Here is a 23,805-nt window from a genome sequence, read left to right on the forward strand (position 1 = left end):
TTGTGAGCTTGACAAATCAAAAGTTATACACTTTTCAGCCCATAGTCTGAGATGTGATGACGTTGTGGGGGTTAGCAGCATAATCCTCTATTAGTTTCGCTTTAGATATGGGGACAAATATAAATGCAATTCCCATAATTCCAAGCCCTTGCTTGAAAGGGACTTTGATATTTGAAAAAAAGTTGTCATGTGGCCAGCTGTAATACTGTGTGCAGGGCTGGTTTAAGGGTTTAATATGCAGCTGCACTGGGCCCAGGAAAGTGGGGACCCATAAGCAGGCCATAATGTGCTGCTAGTGCCATGTTGCAGTGCCATGGTTGGTGTTTTCCCCTCGCATTTCTGCCATGTCCCAGTGACATTACCTTTGTTTCAACCCTGTCCATGAGTGAGGCTTAACTCCGAGTTAACTATTTTTTTTTTAATAAACAACTTACAATTAGGCAGGGCACATACCTAATATTCCCTCCTCCTCCTATTTTTCCCCACAACAACCCTGTGAGGTGAGTTCCTAGTTTCTAACCTGGTGGCTCTATATCAATGTTAGAGTGGTGCAGTGTTTCTTAACCTCAACAACTTTAAGATGTGTGGACTTCAACTCCCAGAATTGCTGGCTGAGGAATTCTGGGAGTTGAGGTGCATACCTCTTAAAGTTACTGAGGTTGAGAAACACTGGGGTAGTGCTTTTCCCCTTATTTCAACCAAGTCTGAAGATATGTAACATCTGTTAGATTTTGTTACCCATTACTGTAAGTGGATGACTGAGAAGAGGGGCAAGAGGTAGGCATCAGCAATGGGAAAACACATATTATGCTCATATAATTTCTTCCAGTTCAAGGACAGGTGAATATAGCCTTTCAACTCAGAAGTGGGGAAAGGCCGATAAGGTTTAGTCTCTCAGCGGCTTGTGATGAGTTGAAAGCAATGTCCTCTGTCGGGGACTTGGGCACAACAGAAAAAGATGCTGCCAGGGCAGATCATACATGTTCCATGTTTGGGGATAGGCATAGGAAGTAATAATCACAAATAATAAATGTCTGAAGAATGATGCAGAAGCCGCAGTATTACGAATGCACGCTGCACCCACGGACCAACACCCAATCACCCCCGTCTGCTCGACACTCTGCCTTACTCGCACAACGCATTGGAATTAAGAAGAAAATCACGTGATTCACGTGCGTTCTTTCCCATTCTGCCCGTTCGCCACGCCCCTCGCCCACAGGGTTAAAAGGAAGCCGGGAAAGCGCGGCTTGATAGAATGTTTTGGCTTGAGATTGCGGGGTGGTGGTAGTAGTGGGTGGGGGTTACGGTTTCGACCTATCGCTTACAAAGCCGTCCCCCGAAGGTGGTCTCTATGGCAACCGGACGCGGCTGGATTCTGAGGCAGCACAGCTTAGGCTTCCGGCGCTCGTCGATTGCCTCCGGTGCTCGGCCGGGAATTCACCCGCCGCCGCCGCCTCGCCTTATCTCGCCCGCTGGAGATAGCCCCAGCGCGGTCAGCTCTCCTACGGGAGACGGGTAACCCAAGCTCGTTTTCTCTGGGGGATCGCGGGGCGCCTCAGGCGAGCCGCGTCTTCGTGCGGCCGAGTTGAAGGGGTGGTCTTACCGCGGAGCAATTTGTCGGGTGCCCGCTGCTCCTGTTCCTCCCGGTCCCTCTGAAATTTCTGCTTGTTGCTAGTTTTAAACCGGTGGATTGCCACGATATTCAGTTTCATTCATGGCTTGCTTTATTGGCTGGGTAAGGCTAAGCTCCCAGGAATGTAAACTTTGGCTGTCCAAAGATTGCGCTCTAAAACATTTAACTCTATTTATAGTCTATACCAATCCTGGAGGATTCTGTGTGGTGTCCACTGCATACAACCCTAACCCCTGAAAAATCACGAGAGTGAGTGCTGTATCTACTTTTGAAGGAAGAGAAGGCCTGCCCTGTGGTCCACCCTCCATGTATCTCACCAGGAGCGATGACTCTGAGCAGGTCTTATCTAGATGACTGGATCAAACACGCAGATTTGGCAGTGGTGAAGTGTTGTCTGGAATATCCTAGTGCTGCACTATTTAGAACCCTAAAAGTAATAACCTTCATTTTGATTTGGGGCCAGACTCCTACTGGCAACCAATGGAAAAACTTTAATATAAGAGTACTTCTATAGTACACTAGCAGCATTGTTCTACCAGAGACTGGCTGCTGCATTTTTAAAAGATTTTATTGTGGGTTTTTTTTTAAAAAAGAAAACAGCATAAAAAAGGAAATACCAAAAAAGCACAAAGAATAGCACAGAGTAAATAACCAAGAGATTTACAAGCATTATAAGGTTAAGAAAATTAAGTATAAATTCTCAAGTAATGTTTAAATGCCATTTTAAAACCACAAATCGTTATTAAAATCAGATTACTGTACAAGAGTCAACAGTAATCAGCACAGTATGAAATACAAGTTAAAATGAAAAATTAGTCTTATGTAGTAATTAAGAAACCTATCCTGATTTAATAAATTGCTCATGCCTTGAGTGTTAAAATTTATATTAAGACAAACCCAAATTTGGGGTGTGGTACAACTGGATTCATATGGGGTATTAATCATGGTTATTTTAGTCATAGTTGATTGCATAATACAAAACCATAGTTTATAATTCTATAGAGAAAGCTCCACTAGAGCCAGTTTGATCTATCTTTACTCTGTGAGACAGCCAGTTTGGTCTATTGGTTAAGGCTCCAGGCTAGAAGCCAGTAGATTGTGAGTTCTAGTCCCACTTTAGGCATGAAAGCCGGCTGGGTGACCTTGGGCCAGTTGTGCTCTCTCAGCCCACGATGTAAGGCTCTTGTCACAACCCATGGATCAACATTCGGTTGATTTGAAAAAGTGGACCCTACTCCTGTGGGAAAAACAGTAGAAAGAAAAGAAAAAAAAAACATATTCTGTAGAGAAAGCTTCACTAGGCTGTTGTTAAAGAAAAAGGGTTCCTGTTGTAAAATAAGCAGGGCTTTCAAATATTCAGTGGCCTGAAAATACTTTCTCAAAGCATAATAAATCTTCATACTTGTGTCAAAATAGTTTTAAGATTAAGTATTTGTTTTTCTAGTATTGAGTCAGAACACTCAGCTATTATGCAGCTTTCTGAAATGAAAAAGATGCACAGTCGCTGGCAATTTGGGAAGTCTAATAAGTCAAAATCTGTAATCTGGTTTGACAGGTAAGATGCATTTATGACTTCATAGCAACAGCTGAAAAAATTCATTCAGATATGTTAATCTCATTGGCTATATTGACACATAAAAGTAAGCCAGGATTTAACTATCATGAATGGTTGAATAAGCCATAAGCCATAATGGTTTGGTTTTGCATACCATTAAACCATAATGGTTGAATTTATGTATATGACAGACACTGTATTATGTTATAGCAAGACTTATGAACAAGCTGTATACAAAGCAAAAACCAAACAAACTAAGCCACATTTATGACTTAGTGCAATTTGTGAACCCCTCAGAGAATGAGGGAAAAAGTTAAATACAGCATCAGTTTTATTTAGTCAGTTTTTAAGGCTGCACACTCATTAATAACTCTTTTTACTTACTGTATTTAGCATTACTATCAGTAGAAGAATCTTGGACCAAAAGTACATTTTACCTTTTGTTTTTTGATAAAATTTGAATGATTGTAGAAAATTTAAACTGTTGGTTTGTCCCATAAAGAATACTGAGCCAATCCAAAGAGAGGAAATCAGTTGTAATTAATAGGATGTAAGAATAATTAATATAACTAATAGAACTGAAATATTAATTTGTTTTAGGAATTAAGGACCCTTATTTGGTAGAAAATGTGAAATGAATTTATTACATTTTTATATAGCATAGGAACAATTACAGTGGTATTTCAGAATACAAAATTCTGCAGAATATTTTTCTGTTTGTGGTTTTATGCTTCTTTAGTGGCATCTTTGGATTCAAAATATTAGAAGCAAGCACCTTGAATCTATTACTATCTTTGATGGTATTTAGCTAGAAGTAAACAAGTATATAATGCAAATATTATATGAATATGAATATATAATAGGAATACAGTAAAATTTGGTCAGGGGGTCTTATATGCAGTATTTTCCAAGCTTGCTGTAATAATCTATATTAGACTTTAAAAGTCTAACAACTATTGTTATATAAACACACATTGCTGGTTGTTATTTTTACTCAAATGATTACATTATTTTCTCATCTTCATCCCCCAGCATACCATCAGAAATACTTTTGAAAATATTCTCCTACCTAGATGTTGAGTCTCTACTGTGTATTGGCTGTGTGAACAAACTTTTTTATCATCTGTCCAATGACAAGTAAGGAATAGCATAGTTCATGGCTATAACGTGATAGGAGTCAGTATAATCTAAATTTTAAGAATGCTTCAAATATGTGTTAGACAAAAGGAAATAGTATTTTACTGTTTTTAATGTTTATTTAGACAACTTGATTGGGTAATGTCTTAAGCTATGTATTCTGCATTCACTGCACTGAGAACCATTTTGGTTAAAAATGGTACTGTAAATAAATATAACAACATATGCATATGAAGTCCTATAGTTACTTTATATATATTGGTACTCTTTCTACAGACATTTATTTTAATTATTAAGTGTGATGGTTGCCTTATTCCCAAAGAAACATAGACTCACTAGTTAGGGCTAAGGATTTCTGGTTTATTGGGAATAGAATGCATACACGAAAAAAGACGGGAATGAGCACATGGCGTGCGAGGTATCCGGTAAATACCCGCGGTGCGGACCTGATCCTTCCCCACCCCTATTGTCCCAAAGTCCTGATCCGGAGTCTTGATGGGTGATCAGGGTGCGATTCCGGAGTCTCGTTGGGCGATCGGGGATTAGCGCTGATTGCCTCTGTCCTCTTCCTGTGTCCGGAGCAGGTGTGTCCCCCGTGGTAATGCAGAGATGTCAGGGAGATAGGGTGATGGCTTTTCAGGTCAGGACAAAGGTATGGCTCCTTTGTCCTTTATTAAAGACGCTTAAACGTCTTTAAGCGTTTGTGAGATTATCACTGATTCCTTCCTCCCCTTCCCCGGGAAGGCATGTTCCCCATTGTGATGTATGTATACATCGCAACCGGGGACATGACATTAAGCACTATTGGTGCTTAATTTTGTTTTGTTTTTTTTAAGATGGTCAACAGCATCTTTTTCTCATTAAGGCAAGTTTCTGCTAGTTGTGAAATGGTATTTTTTAAAGCATGAAAAACAACTTACTATATTGATTTTTGCTAAAAGATCATGGGATAAAAATTGATAAGTAATGTAATAACATTCATTGTTTGGCAATCACATTTAATTTTTCAGCACTAACTGAAAAATAAAGCTAAATAAGGAGTAAGGTAAAGGTAAAGGTTTCCCTTGACATTAAGTCCAGTCGTGTCCGACTCTAGGGGGCGGTGCTCATCTCCATTTCAAAGCCGAAGAGCCAGCGTTTGTCCGTAGACACTTCCGTGGTCATGTGGCCAGCATGACTAAACGGAACGCTGTTACCTGCCCGCTGAAGTGGTACCTATTAATCTACTCACATTTGCATGTTTTCGAACTGCTAGGTTGGCAGGAGCTGGGACTAGCAACAGGAGCTCACCCCGTCACGCAGATTCAAACCGCTGACCTTCCAATTGGCAAGCTCGGCAGCTCAGCGGTTTAACCCACAGCGCCACCAGTTCCTGTAAATAAGGAGTAGAAATTAAGAAATTAACTATACTTGTAATAGTGTAGGCTTATTGTTATTAGTGAAATTATTGCCATTAGTTTCATTAAAACATGGATTTGTCAAGTGGTGTGCTGCTAAATGTTTAAGAATCAGCTCTGCTGATTCCATTATTGCCGCTGTGTTGCTAGCCAAGGAAAAGCTGATTATCATACTAGGTATCAAGGCTCACCTTGCTGTCAACCAGCTCACAAAATTCCAGAAAATTTAACAAATGGCTCTCGTGAGCAGGTGCAAGCTGGTTCCAGCTCACCACTGGATTTGTTCACCCGCATCTTTAAATGAAATCTTCCCTATGTTCAATTCAATATATGATTGAATCCCATTAGTAATTTATCTCAGGAATGCATATCTAAACATTGGCTTACTTTTAAAGTTTTGTTCTGTAATGATTTCAGCAACTGTCATAGTATTTGTGTTTGTATGTTTTCAATAGTGTTATCTGGTTCAAAATATACTCTAAGTCTTTTCTACCTAAAAGAAAAAAATGGAGGACCACATCTGTCAAGGAAACAGACTGCACGTCTCTGAGCTTTCTGGAATTGCAAGATTCCAAATCAAGATACTGGAAGAGAGAGTACATTATGAAAAAAATAGCTGCTCAGAGATCCAGTATAATTCAGCTTCTTAAGCCAATAAACACTTACATTGGTCTTCCACTTAAAACCAAAGAAGCTATCAAGTAAGCAGTGTTAATAAGATTTTAATAAAATGCTATATTTGATGGCTTTATATTTCACTTATAAATTTCTGTTAAGTAGGGGAACATATGGAAGTTCTGAATTTCAGGTTAATATTTTGTTGTGAGATAGGAAATGCAAATTCATAAAATTGAATAATAAAGCTGGTTAGATATATGTAGATCTTGTTGAAGAGAGGCTGTTTTGGTGGGGAAACAAAATATTTTTAAGAAGAAAATGATATCGAAACATGTCCTTGGAATTTCCAGACATAGTGGTTATTGTGTGTGTTACAGTGGTTATTGTTAAACATTTCTATAAGCCATGCCCTTATTTAAGTTAGTCTAAAGCCTTCAACACGTCTTTTGGTTTTCCAATTACAGAATCTCTGGTCTGAGATGGGTAATCTTACTAAAGGACAGAAATGGAAAGGAACATGAAATGGATCAGGCAGACATTTCTTTTAATGAAACATCTGTTACTGTATATTGGTATAGTAATAGATGGCCTCTCTTAGATACTGTGTCAACTTTGCAGTTATTTGGAGTGATGCCAGTACTTCTGGGTAAGGATAAAGTGCATAATAAAAATGGGTAAGTTAATTTAAAAATAGCTCTTCAGATTGTACTTTTGTGGGTAGAATTTTTATTTACTATTATAAATGCATTTTAACTCATATGAACAACAACTCTATAGTGAAAACAGTGATCAGACTGGAAATCAGTAGAATGCCATTTCAGACTGTTTAATGTTCTGATTGTTATTTTTAGCTAGGGCAGAAAGAAGGGAGGCAAAAAGATGTGCAGATGCAGCTTCCTGTGGCAGCAGTCTGATGATTCCTTCTGTATCCAAGGAAGGGTCATTAGTGACTAATTTCTGTATGTTTCTTGTCTTGCTATTCAAGGTATTTATACAGAGATGTGAGGAGACAGTGTTGACCTTCAATAATGAGAAAGTTGATTTCTCTTCCATAATAGTCCCACAATAGAAAGCTACTGTGGTGTATTGGAGAAGGGGTTGGATTAAGAGTGGGGAGAGCAGGGTTTACCCTCCGCCTCAGAAGATCTCAGGCTGACTTTGGGCCAGTTACACTCTCTCAGCCCAACCTATCTCCTGGGATGGTGGTTGGTGGAAAAAGGAAAAAAAGAGTGCTATGTATGTCACCTTGAATGGTATGAAAGGTGGGATGTAAATAAATAAAATAGTTATAGTGCTGTGCTTAGAATCTGATTGAATATCAATGGACTTGCAAGTGCTTTTAGTTTACCTTGTTGCTAGTAATTGCACATTGAGAAGTTGAAAAGTTGTTGAACTTCAGTTACTAACTGTGGGCATTCTGTGCTTAACTAATCTGATGTCTTTGAAGCCCATGGCAGCGTTCTTTAATTTATGAATATGAGTTGGCTAACCTGACTGAAAATGCAAAAAAGATTGGTTGTGATGCACTTGTTGACCTTTATCATTTTGACCAAGGGCTCATGCTGGGACTTTGGAAGGTAAGACTGTTTTTTCAATAGGCAACTTTTTTTCTGTAAATACTTATTTTACCTGCTCATTCACAACAATTAAAATTGGAATCTTAATGTAGCTAATGCGGTATGATAGAATTGTTTGTGTTTATGTTTCCTGACTTGTTCTATTTTTTAAAAAATATCGGAGGACTAATTATTTAATTTTGCTGATTATCAATGATTTAGTTCTTGCTTTATTCACTGGATGAGTTCATATCCATTTGTAGGCTTGTCTAAGTAAGGAAGGCATGCTGTATGTCTCACCTCCTGTGAAGCTAAGGTGGCAAGGATCAGGACATTTGCATTCTTTGTGGTTTGCCACAAATGCGAACATAATCCATTCCTGTTAACATTTAGAAGGGAAGTGAAAACAATGGGGATTATTGTTATTTTTATTCTTTAATGGGTTTATGTTTTCTGGTGTTTTCTGTAAGGGAGCTACTGTAGTTGGGATGGTATAGAGATTATGTAAAATAAATGTTGGGATTACTGTGGGTTGATAAGAATCCCGAGAACTCATAAAAGATATCCACAAACTCTATTTTGTCTCAAGTAAACTTCCATTCTGGAGATAATTATTTCTTGATTGACTATTCCTGCTTCTAGGTGCCTTTTATTTTTGTCCTCTTATGAATAGGGATGAAATCCTTCTACAAATCGGAATGAATGCAAAATGAACTTCTACTTTGTGTGATAGTTTTTCAGCTGAGGAAGGATTTATTCATTTATGGTCCAAGACCAATATTACAACTTATCAAATATAAAACAATGATATAAAATAAATTTAGAAAGAAAAGTTTGAAGCAATTAACTAGTGTAACGGAGGCACCAGATGATTTCTGCAACCGTGGCTATTGTTAAAAATTTAGGAACCTTACTGGAAACAGCAACAGATAGCCTAGGAGAAAAACAACTTTCTGCTCAGAGGAGCAATTAACATTTCTAACAATTGGGGTTACGAGTTTTGTCTTCCATTGATTGTACTGAGGGCATTCTAGCTATACATGTGAAACAGATTCAATTTCTGTATTGGAACATATAGAAGTGTAATTTTCATTGGAGATACTGATCTACCAGCTGTTGCATTTATAAGTAATTTACTAATTCAGGCCAAAGTGAAGAGCCTCCTATGTGAAATGTACAAATATCTGGGTACGGAGCAGAGGAAAGTGATAACTGAACTATAATGGGAATAGAAATTTGATGAAATAGAATATGTTGTATTAAATCTGGGTAACTGATAATATACTGGTAAATGTAACATTATATTAGCATATGGATACTTTGTCTCTGAATTGTAGTGTTTCTCCCAGTACAACCTTAAATTATTATTTATATTTGAAATGAATAAAGTTGCTCACTCCTTGCTGTTGCTTTGCAGTTGTGGAATAATCATGAGCACAACTTCATATTGTTTAATATGATTTAAATTAAAGGAGCAATAGGAAATTAGCACAAATAACTGGTATATATAATTCTGATTTTTCTTTGTGGGTAGTAATTAATCACTTAAAGTGGTTTCTGTTTCTCCTTCATAGGCTTTTTCTTTATGTGCCGACATTCAGATTCAGCCAAAACCCAAATTTTGGGATGAAGGAATCTCAGAAGAGATTTTTCATTAGCCAGAATCACATATGCTTTATTTCAGATGTAGGCTCTGACTCAGATCTGTTCCTTTTCAGCTTTGACATGCTGTAAATTACATTTCTGTGATTGCTGAATCAAAAATAAACATTTGGTATTATATATAAAATGTCAGAGTCAGGAGAGAGTGATTAAAAGGTCTGCTTCAAATCATTATGAACTGTGAGATAGTGATACAATCAGATTACATTAGTCACTTTACTCTCCAAGTCTTGGATTTCTGGTGAGATTTGGTATCAGTGTAGGGAATACCTGATATGTAGTTATGTAAATTGCTCCATGCCATTATCTTGTGGTCCAATCTCTAGTCTTGAGCATTCTCTGAGCTGTATGAGCTGATTATTTAATGGAAAAGATCAGTATATTTTTCCCTACCACAACCATGATAATTAGCTCTACTGCATTAAGGAGAAGGAATTATCATCATAATGATAATTATGAAATGTGCAATAGGTAACTCCTGGAAAAGGAGCTCTTGCAGTTCCAAACAACTTAAATAGTTTATAAAGGTGAGTAGCTCAAAAATCCCTGCACTTGTTTTATCGCATGTTTTACCATAAACTGTTAAGTTGCTGAAAAATTCATTGCGTTCTTTTGAAAACCATGAGCAAACAGAGCCCTGCTTTTCCAAATCTCTGTACATTCCAGGATCAAGTGTGATCTGATTATCCATGGAATAACCTGGACTAGGTTGTCTTATTTTTAGAACTTTGTTTCATGTGATTAAAGAAGATGAGGTAGTCTCTGCACACTCTTATTTTTAAATTATACAACTACAGTATTAATATATCAGAGATACCTTATGATCACACAAAAACAGAAAGACGCCTTTGTTGTTTTAAATATTTTGCTTATCAAAGACCTTTCAGGGAAGTAATTAATCCTAAAAGATGTGCTATCTGTAATTATTTTTTAGAAAAGTAAGATTGCTTTTGTCATGGCAAGTCTTCATTACCACCAGCTCATTGAAAGAAGCACTCTTGGTTCTGCTACAGTGTAAGTACAGGTTTTAGTTGTTTTAACAGAGATGCTCATATTGCTCCTCAGAACTGAAAAGGAAGATGTGTTCTAGGAGAAACAGTATTTGTTTTGGTAGTATCACTTTTTTAAAAGTTCGTAGAGCATAATCCTAACCCTCCCTTTGGTATTGATGGCTAGAGAAAATTAGAATAGCAGATTAATACCTCTGCAGAGAGGAATACTATGGGAGTTGTTCTCCCAGGGAGAGGTCCACAGTGTATCCAGATATAATGCAAAGGCCTTAAAGACGTTCTGTGGGAACATGAAAAGTCTGGTTTAAGATCCAGCTCTACTTTGTTTTCTCAGATTGAATTAATCTGGACCCCAAAGCTATGCTACTTTTTGAACAAATGTAGTTAATTTTTTTTCTATTCCTTTCTGGGAGTACATCTGTGTGTGCGTGAGACAACAGATATCCTTGTTCAGCTAGTGCTAATGCAACTACTGAAGTCATGCTATGTTGTGGGAAAGAAAATGAGATATTACTTCTTATATAATAATAACAGCAACAAATAAAGAACTAAACTTTATGCCACCTGACTCTCAATAACTTTCAAATTTTCCAGAAGCATCTTTTCCTTTCAATGGGAATAACTTGGAGATACTTTCTTACAATTTAGGATGTATAGAAAGAGTGATCAAATAACTGTAACATATATAGCCAAAAAAACTTCAGACAACAGCATATAGGCTGCATGTTGTATACCTAATGTGTTTTGAAGGCTAGATTATCATGGGATGAAATTGTATAAACAATTTATATAAGTTGTTTATGCAACCATATCATGGGATAAGGTTGTAAAAACAGAGTAAGACATTTCCAGTTTCAGTTAAACATGTTTGAAATCACCTAGAGAAATTCATTTTTATATATTTAAATTAATACTTTAATTTCTAAAGACTGCTCAGATATATATAAACTGAAATGAGAGCTGAAAGTAGCTTTGAGAAATTGGACTGAAAATCTTTCTCTTCTCCCCATGCGCAGTTCATGATTTAGCATTTTATGTACTCATTAAAATTTTATACACTATGCATGCAATCCTCTCCATCTATTCTTTTTCTTTCAGGAGACATTATACAGCCCCCATTAAGGCTATCCCAGATGATATTGACCCAGAATATGGCATGCATGGCTATCAGCTGCACATTGACCTACAGAGTAGAGGAAATACTTACATATGTAGTACATTTCGCAGTTTGTTTTGTAAAAAAGGTACTACTTGGACTGCAGACCTGCTAATGTTTCTTTTTGGGCTGCTTTTAAACTGTAATTTTCAGGGGAATAAGCATGAATTGTCAATACTGCAAAAGTGCAGTATTTTTTTAAAAATAATTTGGTAGATTTTCCACTTCAGTATAAAACAAGGTTGAATATCTACAGTGAAACAATAAAGGAAAGTGTGTGTGTGTTTATTTAATCCTGGTCTTCAGTCTAAAAGTTTACCAGGGTGGCTTAAAGGAAAAAAAAGTTCCTGAGTTGAAGCTTACAATCTAGAAAGACATGCCATGTAAGAAAATGAGGAAAAAGAAAATTTAATACTGTAACACAACTTAGCGCTAATTTTGAAGAATTATATGGTTCCTATTGTCAGTTACGATGGTACAAGCCAAATCTTTAAGAATATTTATGAAAACATAGCTTTTGAATAAAGTTTGATTTCTAAAAGCCTTTAGCTTAATTCCCCATTAAAGACACTTAAAGCTTTGAGTAGTTACAAAAAAGAATTTGTATTCATACTGATAAATGTTGATTAATGGCATTTATGTATATGTATATGTACATGACTCAGTGCTTGCACAGGGGACCTTTCACCTTTCTTGTGTGTGTGTGTTTATAACATTTTAAAAGTTTTAAAATGAAGATAAAAACTAGTACAAACTACTATAAAGTAAGAAGAAAAAAATCAGAAAGCTAAAAGTGCAAGAAAGGAAAAAAAAAGTAAAGGAAAAATAGAAAAGAAGAAAAAATACAAAAGTGGCTTTTGATCTACTTTTTAGCAGTTATAAGTACAATTATAAATATATCTCTTGCTCTAAGGTTACAACATGACTTTCTTTTATCTATCCTGTCTAATCATCAAAACCATAAATCATAAGTTCATTTTTTTCTGTTTTACGCAAAAAGTCCATAAGGGATTTCCGTCAGCAATAAACATATATATATATATTGTCTTTTTTCTATTCAAAGTCATCAATTTGGCCCTCTCAAGTTCCATCATCTCCTCTAACCATTCCTCCATTGTAGGTATTGCCAAATCTTTTCATCTCTGTGCATACAATAACCTTGCTGCAGTTATCATATGCAAAAACAAAGTTCCATGACTTTTTTCCAACTGTTTGTCCATCAATCCCAAAAGAAAGACCTCTGGTCTTAATTGTATACTAATCTTTAAAATCCTCTGAATGAGTGTAAGTATTTGAATCCAAAATTTTCTAGCTTTTTTACACATTCACTGAGCATGATAAAATGTCCCTTCTTGTTCATGTTTCCAACATAAATTTGAAGTGCTTTTATACATTCTAGACAATTTCTCTGGTGACATATACCAATGGTACATCATTTTATAAAAAATCTCTTTTAAGATTATAACATAGGGTAAATTTCAATCCTTTCAGCCACGTATTTTCCCATTGTTCCATCTGTATATTATAAAATTTTAGCCCACTTTATCATATAGTCTTTCACTTGTTGTTTTTCTGTTTCAAATTTCTGTAAAAGCTTATACATTTTAGCAATTAATGTTCATCATCTGTATGTAGTTCTATTTCAAACTCAGTTTTACAACATTCAAAACCATAAACTCTTTTGTCTACTTTAAATCTTTCTAATAACTGTAAATAAGAAAACCATTGGCAACTATATCCCTCTGCCATCAGTTCATCTCTTGATTTTATTTTATATTCACCTTGACAAAATCCTAGTATCTCCTGATAGGTTAGCCATTTATGTTTGTCTATCATTTCTCCTCTAAAAAATGCTTCTTGTGCTGAGAGCCACAAAGGTGTTTTTGGGTACAACCTAGATTTGATTAATGGCATTTTTGTAAAACTCATTATCCAAAAACATTTGCTTACTATTCTGTGGCTGTCACAAAAGGCAAGTTGTGTAAAAGGATAGCAAACAATTGAGAAAACTGCAATTAAAATGAGATGGTATTAAAAAAAAATTAGTTCGGTAGCTACAGTGCCCTACAGGCCATATAATACAGCTATCCAGAATATAGCAGAACTTGTCATTAAGGCATCGCTAGTCATTAAGGCATCAACAAAACATAAAAGAGTAAATCGCTATTACTGCCTTTGATAGTCTTGTGATCTCTGTTTGTTCCATGTTCCAATGGACCATGACTGTAACCTAGGAAGTATCTTGTGTTCATTTATAGGGGGTGTAAATCTTACTGAGAAAAGGAATTGACAGATTCTTTCAATATAACATTGGCTGTGATATGATATAATATTTAGGTTTTGACTGTTTCAGAATACGTTAGAAATGGGTATCTCAGGCTTACAGTAATCAGTTACAAAAATGAAGCTCAGCATCTTCCTCTTGACGGAAACATTGGGTTGTTTTGGAGGACAGATGCATTTGAAGGCACTATTAAGGTAAATTGCGATGTATGAGTTGTGGAAATAGTGGATTCTGCTTGTAAAACAAGTTTTGAATGTGGCTAGTATACTGTATAAAACAGTATTCATCTTTTACTGTAAGTAAATAAATGCAGCACACACTGTATAAAAAGTATAGTTCTACAAATTAACCCTAAATAACAACAACCCCCAGTATACTGTTATTTTGTGTCTACTGTTTCTGATACAGAATAGATTTCAGATGGATTATGCAAACATGTTTTCTGGTATTTTGATAAAAAAATATAAACAACTCCCCCATGGTAATTAATAGTTACTTTTTAAAAAAGTGTTACCTTTTACTGTTCTAGAATATAATAATTCCACATTTTGATTGTCTTATATAATTAAGAATTGCAAGGATAAAACAAAAATATATCTGTATTATTCCTTAGTATTTTTGTTAGAGAATATTTTTAAAGCCAATATTATGTTTTCTTTTATTGTTTTCTACACCTGCTAAAGGTGCATGTTATGGGAAGAATTTTATAGATATCCTCTTACATTATTCATTGGTATGGAAATGACAGAGCACAAAGACTGATTTTCTTTTTCCTTCTCCCTTTCTGCTGTATGCTGTAGAATTGTTTCATTATGGATCTGACTCTTCTGGATGATTCGCAAAAGCCATTTTGGTGTGTCAGCGTTCCAGTAAACATGAACTTATCAATCAAACTCTCTACTGTCTATCGGTATCTGGGACCTAGTTATTATATGAATTACGAGGATTCAACTGGAAAAGTCTATATGGAACTAATATGGATGGAAGAAACAAATGAGTACTATATAGTTAATCTAGTCATTTATTTGAGCACCCACAAAGTGAATAGTTATTTTGGCACAAATTATTGAATTTTTTTTTAAGCAGTATTGATTTTCTTAAGAATAATTCTTTTTTATTATGTTTACCTAAAATATGTGTTATAAATGACAGAGCATTGTACAAAAAAAAAAAAACCTCTTGGTTTCCTTGGTTGTATTTGACTAAAAAGAAAAGCCTTTATGTTGGGGATAGCCTTATATTTTGATTCTTTATACATTCAAAATAAATTTTGTTCTCTGAGCTATCTGTATCACTGAGAAAATTCCACATTGCATTAAGCAAATTATATCCATGCTAGGGAAATTTCCTAGAATTTTAAGCCATATGAAGGGCTTAAATGTAACTGTGTAATTAATGTAACTGTGTTTATACAAACCAAGTATGCCTATATGGAAAATATACTTCAATGCTGATTTATTTGTTTATAGTTTAAAATTAATTGCTGGATAAAATGGCCAGTACCAATTCCTTTATCTGTCCTTCTAGCCACACAATATATGAAATGATGTCCTGTGAAAATCTTACTAGGAGAACTATACAGAAGGTTATGAAGCAAAATATATTAGACATTGAGTATTATGTATAGAGGGAGTATGTATGTGTATAAATTAGTCTTCCATGACATTTGTCAGATTTATAGCCTTCCTTTTGTATTGGAGTTCAAGGCTGTGTACATTGTGTGATGGTAGGGGTGGTGGTGGCAGAGGATGAAACCACAAGGCATATTCTCCTGTGTTATATTCCACATAGAGAAGGGGGGATATATGACAAGTGTGGAGAAGGAAGGTTTGCAGGATGCTCAAAGTCCTAGATTGGGAATACTTTTACCTGTCAGGGAGACAGGGTTAGGAATATTGTTAATTCTGCGGTAGACTAATATTAACAGGATATAGATATTTTGGTGAACATTTTAGTTTATTGTATAAAAGTCAATTTGTTCCTTGTTTCTACATTTACCAAGTGTCTGTGTTATCTTATATCTTCCCCACATTCCATTCAGTTATGTTCACTTAGATACTTAAAAGAATTTCTAAATCAAAAAGATACCCGCAACAAGGAAAATAACACACAACTACCTTATGAAGTAGGTTGTGCTGAGAGAGAGAGTGGTTCAAAATTATCCAGGTGGTTTTTGCGGATGAAGCTGGACATGGTCTTGGGTCTCCCCATGGCTAATTCAACACCTTAAACTTTGGCTTATGAAAATAGAAATGTCCAGAACCACTCCATCTCAATTAAAATTGAAATATACAGTGCATTCAGAAAGTATTCAGACCCCCTTCACTTTTTTCAATTCTGTTATGTTGCAGCCTGATACTACAATCGTTCAAATTCATTTCTTTCCTAATTAATCTACACTCAGTACCCCATAATGACAAAGTGAAAACAGAATTTTAGAAATGTCTGTAAATTTATTAAAAAGGAAAAACTGATATATCACATGTACATAAGTATTCAGACCCTTTACTCAGTACTTTGTTGAAGCACCTTTGGCAGCAGTTACAGCCTCGAGTCTTTTTCAGTATGACGTGACAAGCTTTGCACACCTGCATTGGGGGATTTTCTGCCATTCTTCTTTGCAAATCCTCTCAAGCTCAATCAGGTTGGATGGGGATCATCAGTGGACAGCCATTTTCAGGTGTCTCCAGAGGTGTTCAATAGGGTTCAAGTCAGGGCTCTGGGTGGGCCACTCTAGGACATTCACAGAGTTGTCCCTAAGCCATTCCTGTGTTGTCTTGGCTGTGTGCTTAGGATTGTTGTCATGTTGGAAGATGAACCTTCGGCCCAGTCTGAGGTCCTGAGCACTGTGGAACAGGTTTTCATTGAGGATATCTCTGTACTTCATTCAGCTTCCCTCAACCCTGACCAGTCTCCCAGTCCCTGCTGCTGAAAAACACTCCCACAGCATGATGTTGCCACCACCATGCTTCACTGTTGGGATGGTATTGGACAGATGATGAACGGTGCCTGGTGTCCTCCAGACATAACGTTTAGAATTGAGGCCAAACAGTTCAATCTTGGTTTCATCAGACCAGAGAACCTTGTTCCTCACAGTCTGAGAGTCCTTCAGGTGCTTTTTTGCAAACTCCAAGCAGGCATCCATGTGTTTTCCACTGAGGAGAGGCTTCCATCTAGCCACTCTGCCATAAAGCCCAGATCAGTGGAGGGCTGCAGTGATGGTTGTCCTTCTGGAACTTTGTCCCATCTCCACACAGGATCTCTGGAGCTCAGTCAGAGTGACCATCGGGTTCTTGGTCACCTCTCTTACTAAGGCTCTTCTCCCCCGATCGTTCAGTTTGGCCGGGCGACCAACTCTTGGAAGAGTCCTGGTTATGCCAAACTTATTCCATTTGAGAATTATGGAGGCCACTGTGCTCTTGGGAACCTTCAGTGCAGCATAAATTTTTTTGTAGCCTTCCCCAGATCTGTGCCTTGCAATAATCCTGTCTCTGAGCTCTGCAGGCAGTTCCTCTGACCTCATGGCTTTTGCTCTGATACAGTATGCATTGTCAGATGTGAGGCCTTCTATAGAGAGGTGTGTTCCTTTCCAAATCATGTCCAATCAATTTAATTTACTACAGGTGGACTCCAAGGTGTAGAAACAGCTCAACAACTATCAAGAGAAATGGGAGGCACCTGAGCTAACTTTTAAGTGTTGTTGCAAAGGGTCTGATATGTACATGTGGTATTTCAGTTTTTCCTTTTTAATAAATTTACAGACACTTCTAAAATTCTGTTTTCACTTTGTCATTATGGGGTACTGAGTGTAGATTAATGAGAAAAAAATGAATTTGAATGATTATAGTATCAGGCTGCAACATAACAAAATTGAAAAAAATGAAGAGGGTCTGAATACTTTCCAAATGCACTGTATTATCAATTGGAAAGTCAATGTAAATAAGAAATAGTACTTGATAGTATCTTTGGAGATTCAGATGTAATATTTGGAAGTTGCCCTGTGCAAGTTGCTTCAATTGAAGCTCCAGGTGTAAAGTGGGGATTTTTACTGATTTTTCATAAGTTTTTATGGGATCGAACTGGCACAAACTTTATGTATAGTATGGGTGAAGAAAAAAATACAAGTGAAAACTAGGCATACAGAGAAAACTATTAAATGGTGGGGTCTTAGCTATTCATTTAAATCATTTAACCATTTTTTCCTTCTCAGTATGGATATGTATGCTAGACAGCTGGAAAATACAGTTTGGGTTTACACATTGAGCACAGCCCTATGCTGTTTGGTTAGCGTGTTGTTCAAATGTAGCTATTATTAGCTTCATGGCTCAGTACAGTATGGAAATCAATTTTGGCTTATTTAGCAAATCATGCTTTAGCCCAGTGCGAGAAAATGGTGTAGTCTATTTTTTATTATAATTACAATGCATGAATATTTTAAATTGTGACAGTTAATTTTACAGCTTAAGGGACCAACAGGAATACACCTGCAGCAGCAGTAAGAGCTGAAACAGGCACCCATTCCATTTACAGTCTATCAGTAACCAAAGTCTTCAACTACTGGTGGAGGATTCTCCCAATGGAACCTGACAGACTACCAAAAATGTGCCTTGAAGAGCAGATGGGCAAACCTCAACCCTCCACATGGATCAATCAACTCCACCAAACTATCGCATTCCTCAGCTTTTCATCACAATACTTACTTTCAGCCGGAGACCAGGCCAAGGCAATATTCAAACAAAGAGTCTTGGATGTTAATGCCCAAACAGACATTGAGTCACTTGCACATAATAGGTTGTCTAAATAGCTGGCCAAGAATAAACTGTCCTTCCAAATAGAAAAATACCTGACAATGGGTCTGACTCAATACCATAGGATAGCAAGATTTGAGCAACTAGATTCTATGGTCAAATAGAGACGATTCCACCAAGTGCCTTACCTTGAGAGGACATGTGTTTGTGGAGCACCCGAAGTAGAAGACATTGCACATGTCCTATTTAACTGCCAACTATGCCCCAGCTAGTGCTCAGTACCTTCAGACATTAATTGACAGAACCACATACTGGGATCGTAACAAAAGACTATGTTACTTCCTCCAGGGCACAAATACATATGTGGTCAATAGAACTGTTAAGTTTATAGTTAGGTGTAAGGAATGCCTAAGACTAAATAAAAGACTCAGACTCTAAAGCAAGTTTAAGCTCTGGCTTTTATTTAGAATAGAATGCACACCAGTAGAAAGCTGAGAGTGAGGGAAGCGCGCCAAAAGTTGAATTAAATAGTCTCGCGCCAAACAGCACTCCACCCCCACACTCCCCAGGTGTGCCCCACGAGTTCCACGGGGTGACAGGTCCTCAATACTTGATAGGTGAGAGGTCGTCCAGCCCCATTTGCCTCGGGCATTGCCCCGTTTATCTTTCTGCGGCGTAATGGTCCATTACCGGGCGATTAGACTTCGGTATTCCTCGAAAGTGCCCGGACGTGCCCTTCCGAACTTCGCCCTGATCCTTTCCTTGACAATGGTGTTAATGGTCGATTACCGGGCGATGAGAGCTTGTAGATCTCCTAAACCCATTACCTTCTTTGTCCGGTTTATCGCCCATCCCTCTCCTGTCATTGACAAGCCTCCGCGCTTTGTCATGCGAGCCGTTGTGATGTCGCAAACATCGCAACAGCGATCATGACATTAGGGCTGTCCAACTGAGAATGCAATTTATAGAACACATTGGGGTGGCATGTAAAGGTGATGAATTCATTTAAACTCATATTGTTTCTGTATTTGATTACTTGTTTTATTACATCTTGCATTTTTATCTTACAGTTTTATCTCTGTTTTACCCTACTGTATTTTATCGTATTTTATCTCACCATAGTATATTTTAGTTAATTTTACTGTATTTTAGCTGTTTTATGGTATCATATTTTATGTTTTATATCTTATAGTGGCTGATGCCCAACTCTCTGATATGGTCATTTGACTAATCAATAAAGTTATTCCTTATTCATACAGCTTAAGGAATGTTACATGGGTAGACAGATTTTTCTGTTTCATATTCTAGCTCCTTGAATCATTTTTACTTGGTGCACTTTACATATGACCTACCTAGGTAGTATGGAGGTGATTGACTTGATGTCATAATCTGTATTTCTAACACATATTTTTATAGCCCCTTTGCTAACATTTTCTGTTTTAAGATGTCCTTTCTTTAAATATTTTAGGGATGGTTATTTTGCCATTCTACAAGTTTTTCTGCTTTCATTGCAGAAACTTTTTGAAATTTAACTTTCTAGGATGATGTCCTCCAAGAGGTATAAAAACATAAGTACATGTGATTCTAAAACTCACAAGGATTCAAGAACCTCCTTGCTGATTCACCTTAACATTGTGGGGAAATAACTCAGAAAGTTCCCTTCATAACATACATAGATAAATTTTGAACTTAAAGAAAAATAGTTAATTTGCCAGAATTCCTGCAACATTTCTACATTCTTCTTTGTAATAATGAGGATGCTTGCTAATGAGGACTCTGCAGTCTTTTGGGAAATTTTTACTTTCACTTCAAGCAGTTGCTAATAGCCTGACATTACTCATCCTAGAAGAGGTTCTCCTTGTTTGATCTGGGGACCCCAACTAGAGCATCTGTTTCCAACATGGGTTTTCACTGTGTATCTTTGGTCTGCAATTCCCTGTCAAAAGAGGAAGGATGATCTTGCTTTGGGCACAGAAATATAGCATAAGCTTTAGTTGTTAACTAAGAAAAATACTTTTAAAAGATGAACTGTATTGCATACATTTTGGTCAAATCTTAAGGTGATGTGGATTTATGGTCACATCCTGAAACTGGTATTTTTGGCTAGTGGAAAGTCAGTCAGTAGGATTGGTTGCATGCTAATCTTACAACATGTATTGAGGATCTCAGCTGACTAACTTTTGGTTCAGCTGTGATACAAGACAAATGGCAAACTCCTGTTTTCAAACATGAGACACTGAAGCCCTACAGAGCATTACGATGGACTGTTTCTGCATTCATGGAGACCTTGTCACCCACTGATTGATCCTGGAGCTCTCTTAAATTTCACATTAAACCTTATCAGAGAAACCTAATCTTAATTTTTCACAATTCCAATAAGGGCTTCATTTTCCCCATTACACAAGTCATTTTTATGAGCAAATCTGATCAGTTGATACCCAGTTTACCCTTCTCTGTAAAGCTCTCCCTCTTGATTTTTCCTGCTTTGACCAAATGCTAGAAGCAAAACCTATAATCCAAATTGCAGCTTCAGTATCATGTCACCATCACTGCTTTTAAATGTGGAAATTTAAATGTCTTCGTGGCCAGGCAGCTTTCTCATTCATTCCAACAACTCAGATTTCTAGGAAATTGGCCAAATACTAGTCGGAGATACAGGGAAGAGTATATTTGTTTTCCTTTCTGTGTAAAGAAAGCTGAGTTTTTTTGTACTCCATGAACTATTAAAATTCAAGGGGAGGACACTGATTATTTTTGCACTCACCTGTTGGTTGGAGGGATTGGAGCATGTTGTTCCTTTCCTATTGTTAGTGTGCCAAGGTTGGCAGGAGTAAATAAAATCACATTACCAACTTGTCCTGCATTGATGTTCTGTGAGACACATCACCTCATAGCACTTTATTAAGATAGATCACACTTGGTTTCCACAGGCCCTACTGTACGGTAGATTGGTGGAAAATATATATTCATGGGCCTTTCAGGGACTTTAAATTATAAACTCAGCTGCACAGAGTCACTTAGATGAGATGGGCAGCCATACAAATTGAATAAATAATAATAAAAATTTTACTATTTTCATGTTCTTCTAATTTGTAATAACTACATTACATTTTCTGTAAGGTTCTTCCTGGAAATCCTTGTATTCCAAATGTGTTGGTAGTATTAAGAGACTAGTACAATCCATTTGGAAGTGGGAAAGTCACTCTGAGATATTGTTACGACTAATAGAAAGTTCATTTCAGCTACAATCCCCAGAGCATCCATGTAACTGATGCTTGACTATTTGCCAAATAAATGATCATCCATCTTTTGGAAGCCAGTTAATGGATTATGATTCCCTGATGTTCAAAGGATTGACTCTGACTTTACAGAGAACTTAATCTCTCTTAAAGCCATCTATGTAATATAAATTTCCATCTCAGAAGCTGATGATTAAATTAATTAATCTTCACTATTGGAAGTTTCTGCTTTAGCAGAATTTTACCTTTATTTATTGAACCACATCTAATGTTAAAAGAGTTCATTTAGGCTTATGCAATAGGATTCCTTGCCATTATCTTCCTCTGCCTCTTCCCCAAAACATATTCCCCTGCCCTCCATGGTAACCTGTAGATTTGTTCCACTTGTAGAATGTTATTTTCCAATGGAGTTGCTTCTTCGGATCCAACTGATTTTTACTATGTATATACTACAGTACCTTTTAGAGCAAAGGCACTGGACTAGAATAGACTGGACTAGATCCACTAAAGTGCTGGACTAGGAATGTGGAGACTCAGGTTCTAGTTCAACCTTAGCCACAAAAGCTGATTGGGTAATTTTTGAGCCAGTCACTCTCTCAGCTCAACCTGCCACACACGGCTGATAATGAGGGGGGGGGGCATTTTATTTGCTGCCTTGAGCTCCTCAGTGAAAGATGGGATATAAATTTAAGAAATAAACTAATAGAAGAATTAAACAAGTAATCTAAAATGTTTTCCAAGTCCTTGCATCAAGCCGATCAAACAAAATTTAAAATATAGCACTAGTCTGTACCTTACCATATACAAATTTAGAATCTAGAATCTTACACTGAAAACAGAAAGCTTTCAGAACTTTTGGGAAAGGCAGCAAATGAGCCAACTTTAGATCCTCTAGGAGGAAATTCTGTAACTATTGGACTGCAAGTGGAAAGATTCTATCACTGATTCTTGCCACCATCAATGATCTTAACAGTGAATTTGAACATATTTATTTATTTATTTATTAATCAAATTTATCACCTCCCATCTCCCAAAAGGGACTCTTCATATACCTTCAACGGCAAGTCTTAAAGTATAGACCAATTTATTGGTAATCTAGAGAGTCAGTTTGGTGTGGTGGTTAAGGCAGCAGGCTAGAAACTGGGAGACCGTCAATTCTAGTCCTGCCTTAAGCACAACGCCAGCTGGGTGACCCTGGGTCAGTCCCTTTCTCTCAGCCCTAGGAAGCAGGCCAGGGCAAACCACTTCTGAAAACCTTGCCAAGAAAACTGCAGGGACTTGTCCTTCTCAGGCAGTCTCCAAGAATTGGACACGATTGAACATATAATAACAACAACAATTGCTAATCTGATTCCAATGTGTTTTGGCTTTCAAGGTCAACGCTGAACGCACTTTGCAACAATGCAGCTGTGAAGACACTCCTAGCTACCAAAACCACCTGAACTTCCAAACATAAAAACAGTCTAGTAGCACCTCAAAGCACAGACGTTTAACTTTTATACAAATTGAAAAATCTTCCTTAACCATTAACATCTTTCCAGATATTCTTGATTAAGATACTTGCTGCTTCCCTTTTTACAACTCTGCTCTTAATGTAGATATCGCTAACATGTAGTTTGGCCTGAATGCCTTTGAATTTCCCTTCGTGTGCTTTCTTTTGAATATCACTTGTAGTAATTAAAAATAATAAATATATTTTATTTCTTTCTGCCCATGCTCAGCCCTTTCCCTGTTTTTAAATTTCCTAACCATTGTGTATTTATTACAATGCATCCCCCCGCCAGGTTAATGGGATGGATCTGTATCTCCC

General features: G+C 36.9%; 1 protein-coding gene across 1 annotated transcript; it reads left to right on the forward strand.

The window, feature by feature from the left end:
• The first annotated feature begins 1,302 nt into the window (after nt 1-1,302).
• FBXO15 (F-box protein 15) lies at nt 1,303-15,317 on the forward strand. Its single transcript, XM_063299041.1, has 10 exons — nt 1,303-1,515; nt 3,078-3,188; nt 4,221-4,325; nt 6,178-6,423; nt 6,805-7,014; nt 7,788-7,917; nt 10,493-10,572; nt 11,667-11,812; nt 14,078-14,202; nt 14,809-15,317. Exons 1-10 carry the CDS (start codon nt 1,352-1,354, stop codon nt 15,076-15,078), a joined length of 1,587 nt encoding a protein of 528 aa, XP_063155111.1. The 5' UTR covers nt 1,303-1,351; the 3' UTR covers nt 15,079-15,317.
• The last annotated feature ends 8,488 nt before the right edge of the window (nt 15,318-23,805 follow it).

The sequence above is a fragment of the Candoia aspera genome, chromosome 3, assembly GCF_035149785.1.
Source record: "Candoia aspera isolate rCanAsp1 chromosome 3, rCanAsp1.hap2, whole genome shotgun sequence".
Lineage (NCBI taxonomy): Eukaryota > Metazoa > Chordata > Lepidosauria > Squamata > Boidae > Candoia > Candoia aspera.